General features: G+C 36.5%; 1 protein-coding gene across 1 annotated transcript; it reads right to left on the bottom strand.

The window, feature by feature from the left end:
* Positions 1-1132: 1132 nt before the first annotated feature.
* LOC111873555 lies at positions 1133-8827 on the bottom strand. Its single transcript, XM_023868354.2, has 6 exons — positions 8411-8827; positions 8013-8316; positions 7775-7894; positions 6944-7084; positions 5390-5542; positions 1133-2705 (listed from the first exon to the last, which is right to left on the bottom strand). Exons 1-6 carry the CDS (start codon positions 8710-8712, stop codon positions 2514-2516), a joined length of 1212 nt encoding a protein of 403 aa, XP_023724122.1. The 5' UTR covers positions 8713-8827; the 3' UTR covers positions 1133-2513.

The raw sequence follows: 8827 nt of genomic DNA, 5'->3' as shown, positions 1-8827 counted from the left end.
TATTGTACAATACTTCCCTCCTAACTGAATCATAGGCTTTCTTGAAGTCTATGAATAGCTGATGTACTGTCTCATCGTACTGCCATTTTTTCTCCAATATCTGACGAATGCAAAAGATCTGATCTGTAGTTGATTTGTTACATCGAAACCCACACTGATGATCCCCAGTAATTTTATCTATGTCTGGACTTAACCTTGAAAGAAGAATATTGAACAAAATTTTAATGAAGTTGATAGCAGTGATATCCTCTGATAATTACTACAGTCAGTTTTATCACCCTTCTTGTGCACTCGTACAGTAATAGATTCCTTCCACTGATCAGGCAATTTTTCCTTATGCCAAAGAGAAGTAATTAGATTGTGGATCTTAGAACATAATATTTCTCCTCCTGCTTGAATAAGTTCTGCCAGAATTTGATCACTACCTGACGATTTATACCGTTTCAATTTTGCTATAGCACTTTCAACCTCAGAAGGGCTAGGATCAGGTACTAACAGCTCAGCTGTGTCAATTTGTGTCTGCCTAACATCACTGACCCTATGTACATTCAATAACTGAGAGAAGTAGTTCCACCTATCCAAAATGTTGTGGGAATCTGCAAGCAGATCACCATTGTCATCCTTCACTAAGTTACTGCTAGGCTGGTAACCCCTCTTAAAGTCATTTATTCCTCTATACCGGTCTCTAATGTTCTTGTTCTTACTGTTTATTGCAAACTCATCAATTTTGTCTTTCAGATATTCCCTCTTTTTGTTCCTGAAATGCCTGCTGGTTTCACGTCTTATAGTGTTCAGATTATCCCCATTTAACTTGCTTGGATCCTGTAACCACTGCAATTTGGCCTGCCTTCTTTGATCTAATAATTTTGAGCCCAAGAACTGGACAATAAAAAATGTAAGTACACATTTGCCTTTTAACATTATGCCCTTGTTGCATCAACTTTTCAGACAAAACAGTTCACTTAGTGGCTCAGCAGGCATTTAAGAACTCCTGATGACCTGGCTGTGGAAATTTTTCTAAATGCAACGACTGGAAAGGGTTAATGATATGGACGGAAAATGGAATTACAGGGACTAGGTTAAAAATAGTTGTGGCAAAGAAATGGAAATCTGAGAATGATAATGATGTAGATATATGTAAAATCTATTGTATTAGACTTCATTACAATAAATTAGAACATTCAGTCCATGTCTGAAAATGAAAACTTTAAACATTTCTTTACATAGTGAAATTCTTATTTTGCTAATCATGTAATTTCAATGTTCAGGCTCGAACAAGTTACTGTCCAAACCATTTACACTGGTTATGAAGGTATTAGAAGAACAACAGTTTTATTAGAGCAGAAACAGCAAGTGGCAATTAAATGAGCAAATATAGCATTACTCTTATCACAGACACTTAAAGATGCAGAAAACTTTTTTTGTTCTTCCTGTAAAAACTATGGCTATACAGTGTTAAAGCAGACTGGAAGATAGAGAAATGAAATGCACCATTGTGTCTGAGACAATACGTACACACATTTGAAAATATCACAATGAGTAAATATCCCCCCTACTGGCAGCACCCCACATCTGGTGTATTAAATTATGACAGTCAAGAATTTACATGCCAAGAAGAATTTAGATTTTTACAGTTTACTTTAATGTCCTACAAACCTGAGGAAATTACTTTTAATTGCTAACCCTAAAACATTCCAGTGCTTCTGTGTTTGTATTCCTGAGTACAAGAAATGCTAGTTTGAAACAAATAAAAAGAACACTTCTTACCACTCAGAGCTTGGCTTCTTATTGTGCGAATATATCAGAGTGAATGAACACAAATTATGCAGAGAATGCCATTTGTTTCTTTTTCCCTTGTTCTGTGTTAATCTTCAATTAAAAATGAAATGTGATGTGAGTATGTGTTTGTACACTTCCTGCATGCATATCCATAAAATATTTAAAAACCATTCTCATATCAAGACCATATGTTAAGTGAATACAATTTTACTTAAGATAAAAGTAATAAAGTGAAAATAAAAGTTATTTTAATAAATATGAATATTAAGGTTTAAAAGTGTTATCAGTAATATCTTCCAATTACAGACACAGACATTTCTACAGAGAACAGAACCCCGATAGAAATACTATTCAGAAATGAGGTAACACATAATATCAACATCAACACTGTTAATTTGTATACCAGTGTTTCTTTTTACACCTACAAATACTAACTTGTGTTTTAAATACACACTACAGTAAGACTAAAGGCCTTTCTGTTCTTTTACATGTATCAATATCATTAAATAAAATGCAAATATTTTCCATCACACCACTATACAAAAATAAAATAACTGAATTTGGCATCTATCCATCTGAACTAGACCCATGGATTTGTACAATTTAATATTGTGATTGACTATGTGAACATTCAAGTACTGGTAGAAATAACATACTGTCATATGTTACTGTAATATCTGAAAACAACTTTGAAATCCTTGTGGTGCTACAAATAACCATATGACAAGTTTGTTTCACCCACAGCTGCCACCTCCACCCCCTGTTCCACCATAACGCTTGGCTCGGAGGGCTCGAGGTGATATGCCCATCTTGAGACTGCGCATGGCCATGGCACGGTTGAAATGGCGCTGAGTCTTCACCTCTGAGAAGTCTGATTCCAAATTCCCATCCACAGAGGACAAGATCACTAACAGCACTCCAAGTACCTACATATACATAGCTTTGTCAGTGTCATGGTTATACAGTAAAGCTACTTGTAATTAAGAGCTGTTATATTATCCCTTTAAAGGCTATTTCTTACTAAATGCACTTTTTGTAATATAAGATTGCATCCTGTTTGTGTCCTTCGTTCATGGTTTTTGGGTTAGCAGTCACACAAACTGTATTGAAATCCTATCGTTTGTTCCACACTGCATGTTTCCACTGCTATGCAGTCTTCATCAAGTGTAACACACATAAATTAAAAATCCACACTAATGCAGTGAACAGTAAAATATATATGAGTATGTATGTTGGTAAAGTTGTGCCTGTCATATGCAGAATGTTTTTAATTTTCTTAGATGTTTTTATAATAATCTGTAGTACTGGGATATTTATTTTAATTTATTATATAATATATTTTTGTTCAAGGTGCACTCTCCTAGTCCAAGATAAATTTTACAGTTTTGGTATTTTATGTTGTATGTTTAAGTCTTTTTGTTTTCTGTTGCAAAGCTCGGTGAGGTTGTTAGGAGTAATAAAAGTAAGGGTTTTGAAGTAGTAGGCTGAAGTTGCGTCAGGGTGCAGTAATGTTCCTGTAGAAGTAACTGTAAGTGGATACTGTCATATTTTGAGAAGTACTGATGTGGTGCAGTGGACATATTTGACAGTGTGGATTCCATTGGCATGATCATACTTAATTTAATGGAAATCTGCCAGTTGGTTTGAAAGTAACTGGAAACGGGGAGAGACAGCCACATGGACACGGACACTTCTGTCTTATAAAGTAAAAGAACTGGGTTCAGATGAATCACTTTTCATATTTTATGTGAAGTTTTTGGCATATATATATATATTTATTTATATATTTGAATTTATCATCTTAGGTTATAAAGGAGATCTGGTTGCCCCAAAATTTGAATACAGTATTGAAATTTAAAAAAATCAGTGAAAAAACATTGCACACTTTCTTATATGCAATTGATCTTGACTATTACCTTGGAAACGAAACTATCTGTTGTTCAGCAGACCATTGTTGGCTGCTGAATACGAAGCATCAGTGAAATCTGACTGATAAAGCCACTTTGAAAAAGTTGACATTATGTGTTTACCCCTAGTGTATGTAGTGTTATTTTCCTGAAGATAGCACCTATGCAGTTTTATTTAGGGATAGTCTCCATAAATTACTGAAATCTAATCAAAACAGAATCATTTTCAAGGAAATTTCCATTGTGTTTTTGATGCCATCTTAAGGTTCCAAATTTTAGGAGCTGGACTGTTCAGATCCATTAGACAGCCATCTGGGATGGATAAACTACGAACAACTGAGTATGAATAAAATCTAACACATTTCTTTATTAATATGGCGTTGGTTCACCTTTTGCCTTCAGTACAGTCACTATCTTCTTGGAATGGACTTGTACATATTTTGAACAGTTTCTAGTGGAATTCTGTACCATTCTTCTTGAACAACATCTTCACGTTGCTTTAGAGATATTGAAGATGGGAATCTGTTCCTTGCTGTAGTCTCCAAAACAAACCAGAGAGTGATTCAGTGACGTTCAAATGTGGTGATTGTGCTGGCCAGGGAAGATGCTGAAGTTCACCTTCATGCTCTTCAAACCAAGACTGAACAGTTCCAGCTGTGTGAATGGGGGCATTGTCTTGGAAAACTGCATCGTTGTTCAGAAATAACGTCTGGATCGTGGCATGCACCTGATTACCCAACTGTCCACATACTCTCTTGCAGTAATTCGGCCATGAAGGGTAATATTGGGACCAATAGAATACCATGATATTGCTACCCAAACTGTTACAGAACCTCCTCTGTGTTTCACTGTTGGAACCAGGCATTCCAGATTGTAGGCTTCCGTGAGTGTTCTCTCCAAATGTAAACTCTTCTTGATGTAAGGAACAGCATGAAGGATGACTCATCTAACCATATCCCGTGTTTTTCCAGTGTTCAGATGTTCAGGTATTATGGTTGTGACACCATCGTTTATGCATCTGAGCATTACTTTCAGTAATCATGGGTTCAGTGATTTCAGCCCTACCATGTATGTAGGTTTTGTGAAGCTCACATCAGACAGTTTTTGTGGAAACAGGGTCTTCAAGCTGAACACATATTCCGTTCTACTGTCACCTGTGCTGCAGTAGTTCTGTGATTTTTCAAAACAGTCCTTCTCAATGGATGATGATCTCTTTATGTCAGTGTTGATTTTTACCCACTGTTCCTCTTTGCTAATGTTATCTTCCCATGAGTTGTGTATGCCGACATAACCTTAGAAACTGTCGCTCTCAGTACACCTAATAATGTGACAGTTTCTGTTATATATGCTCCAGCTAAACACACACCAACAATCTGTCCTCTTTCAAAATTGGATAAGTCTCCCATTTTCTGATTCTTTCACACAGACTGTCACACAACACAATCATTAAGGCACTGATACGAGCACTACAGATTGTAAACAAATGGAAGAACATTCAGTGTTGCCAACTGACTCATAGCCAAACATATCATGCATTGCTGTTTTTACAAGCATGGAAAATCCATGGTGCTGGGTAAAGGAAGGGTTTCGTAGTAGCATCAAAGAACTTATCAAAATAAATGTTAATGAACAAGCATGTACAAACACAAAACGAGTTTATATAATTTATAACTCTTTATTAAGAACCATGCTGTTAGTCATACCAGACATATGATGATTAGCAGAGTATAAATATGAATAGTTGTGTCTGGTAAGGATTCCATGTCTTTAAGTGCTGCAAGAGCTGGTTCAAACTCTGGCTTCAGTTCCAGGGCATGCCGGAGGTGAAGTGATGCCTCTTGGTAATGACCATAAGCCTGAAACACGTAAACATTGCATTCAGTAATACACAAACCTACAAATAATGATACATCACCATCAGCACCAAGGCATACGTTAAGAGGCCTGTTCTGGTTGTACACTGGGCTGTAAGACCTGTTCCAGTCATGCTAATCCGGGAACAACACATCCCTTCTTTCATATTATCTCTACACATATTATTTTAGATCCAAATTATTTTGTAGCAAGGCTTATAGAATCCTATTTAGAAGAGCTGCAGCAAATTATATAAAATGTAAACTGTGAGATAATTCCAAATATTTTGATCAATACTACCTGCAGTATTTCTGACAATAAGTTTATGATTTTTATTTTTTAATGCTATAAATACATCAAATTATGTACAATATGAATTGACTGAATGCAATTAAGTCTTCTTGTGAGATCAGCCGTATGAATATGGAGCTAGTATTTGCAGTTTCAGAGAGTGTCTCCATCTTCATCATCAGGGACTGAGATGAAGATACATGTACATGGATACATGCTGCATTTGCACTCATAAAGTATGCTCTTTGCTCTCCTGGTGTGTGCTGGTGAAAGAACTGTGGAATAAAGGACTAGGAACAAACAACACAGACTGTCATGACTGACTGCCAGCGTCTGTCCCATTCCCTCAGTCATCAATGCCTGGACAGGACACCACTGACTGTTCCCTCGGTGGTCCATGGTGGGACAGCAGAGAGTATATTCTGTGGCCATGACTATAATGTGCAGCCATGATGCTCATCACATCAATCCCATATGATGGAGATGAAGACGGTATCTGACACATCAAATACTACCACATTCAAATGATTGAGCATTCAAGAAGACTTCATTATACCAAGTTCTATATGTGCAGATGGAAAGAATGGTTCATCCCTCTATTTGTGCCCTCACTACTGCCTGTTTGGAAGACAACAGCAGCTGTTTGGTTCTCTCATGCTAAGGAAAGCTGAAACAAGAGGATACCGTGACAAGGCAATCAATCTGTGGGAACTGCCCACAGTCAAGCAATGACGTTGTTGCTAAGCAATGACGTTTGCGTCGTCACATTTGCTTGACTGTGGGCAGTTCCCACAAATCATAGGCTGTTGGCTGTGAGTATTCTTTTTGTGTGTCCAGATACATTACTGGACAGTGTGTCCGTAGTTGAGAATTTCTTGAAAAGAAAAATTCTATAACTGAATATCCAAGAAGTTATGAGTGACACTGAAATAACGAAAATCCTCATGCTACTCACCAGATCCCTATACTCAACAAGAAAATCAGTCTAAATGTCACAATAATCATGGCCTACACGTTGAACTAGGTCAATGAATTCAGTACAGTATGTAAATTATATTTTGAAGCCATGCTTTTGACAAGTAGCTAAAATGCATAAAATTATGTACCAATACCTTGAATATTTCTCCTAGAGTAAAATATTGCTGCCAAGCATTCTTATCTGGTGGCTGAACTTCAAGAGACCTTCTAGTGAGATAGATGGCATCATCTAGGTATTGTAAGTTAAATAACACCCTGGCCAAATTTAGCAGAACCTAAAAAGAAAATATATGGGTGAAAGCACAGAAAAAAGGATGTCACAAAAAACACTTTTTTTCATTACATGTACCTCTGCATACGTGAAAAACTCAACACCCATGTTTTCTATTTCACAATTTGGATCTTGTGTATTTATATTCCTAGACATAACAAGTAAAGTAAATTAACCTAACATAATATTTATCGGTGACACAGTATGTTCCAAAAATAAGACCTCTATTGTTTGGATGCACTGGTTATCTGTGACATAAAAATGTTCTAATTTCATCCAAAGTTGAAGTCCCTCGCAGAATATCACCATAGAAGGTACATACCTATACAATACCCATAAGGACAGGAGTACTCCCTCAACAGGGTTACCTACATCTTGCTGATCACACAGTTGAATTGGTAAAGAAACATACATAAAAAATAAAGCTTTTGCTAAAATGTGCAGTATTCCTTAATATAAACAACAAAGAACACATCAGTTAAAGCTGAAGATCATGGTGTAGGCACCCCCACTTCATGTTTGGGGGACATTTTTTTAGATCACGTGCGAGTCCTCCTTTGTAGTTAGGTCTGATTAGCTTAGCTTATGGAGAACCATACCACAATCTGATCTTTCACACCAACTGTTGATTAATGAACACACACAAAACACCATCCACAAATTGGATCACTGTTGTAATGAACTGATTACTCACTTCTGCATTATGTGGAGAAACTGCAAGTGCTCGCCTGAAACACTCAATTGATTTCTGAGCATCACCTTTTATTCTCCAGAAATTCCCTATCTGGTTATAAAGCTGGATTGACTTGGGTTTCTAGAAAAGAGGCATACAATGATGTACACAACATATTCAGTAAAACAGTACTTTCTCCTGTTTAAAACTAGGGATAAATTCTCTCGAAACCTAATTAAAACATACAATTGTTACAGACCTCTCTCTTTGCTTTCTTTAATTTTCTTTCTAGTGCATTCACGTCAAATTCTGTATTCTTTGTGCCTTTCTTTTTAAATATCATGGCTACTTGAGGTTCAGGTACATGTGGATGATTATGTCTATTTGCTACTCCAACCAGATTATCATAATATGTAAAATTTACTGATTTTCCACAGTCTAAATATTCATCACTTTCACGAACGACTTGATTTGTGGTTTCAGAAGCACTGGTTTTCGAATTCCATCCACTTTGAAATACACTAGTTTTGTTGTTCACCCGTTCTAAAGGTTTGCTTCCAAACCTGGAACAAGTACAGAGTAAACATATAAATTTTAAATTATAAATTAACTCTAACCTCATACCTGCTACACTGAAACTTACAAAACTGAACTTACTTATCATTTATGCCGTAGTTTATGGCTTGGCAGTCTGTACAGTAGTATTCCAAGCTTTGTTTTGTCCAAGTTTTTCCATAATGTATCGTTGATGTTATAATATTAAATATTTGATCACCATCTGTAACATGCTCATTAGACATCCCTGCCAAGGTGACAATCCTGGGAAAGTGACTGGCTTCCACGATTTTGTCTTCTTCGATGTTCAGTTTCCATAAAGTTGAGGTTCTTGAATTGCTTTGAAGTATGTGAAATGAAAGGATGTATAGTGCCATGTAACTTATACATGGCACCTCACTCATTATCCTGCCTTCAGTCACAAAAAAGATCACTGAAACACCAATCCTTCGAATCTTTTGATCCTTCACTCAGACTACAAACCAATCCAACCGCACTAAACGATTGAATGGCGGAAAT

This window comes from Cryptotermes secundus, unplaced genomic scaffold, assembly GCF_002891405.2.
Source record: "Cryptotermes secundus unplaced genomic scaffold, Csec_1.0 scaffold445, whole genome shotgun sequence".
Taxonomy (NCBI): Eukaryota; Metazoa; Arthropoda; class Insecta; order Blattodea; family Kalotermitidae; genus Cryptotermes; species Cryptotermes secundus.
Note: the sequence above shows the minus strand (reverse complement) of the source record. Positions and strands in the feature narration are given on the sequence as shown.

Coding starts and splice junctions, on each gene's coding strand:
- LOC111873555 (XM_023868354.2), bottom strand. CDS start 8,712: ATGAGTGAGGTGCCATGTATAAGTTACATGGCACTATACATCCTTTCA. Junction 8,317..8,410: donor AACTACGGCATAAATGATAA/GTAAGTTCAGTT, acceptor TACTTGTTCCAG/GTTTGGAAGCAAACCTTTAG. Junction 7,085..7,774: donor TTTCTCCACATAATGCAGAA/GTGAGTAATCAG, acceptor TTTTCTTTTTAG/GTTCTGCTAAATTTGGCCAG.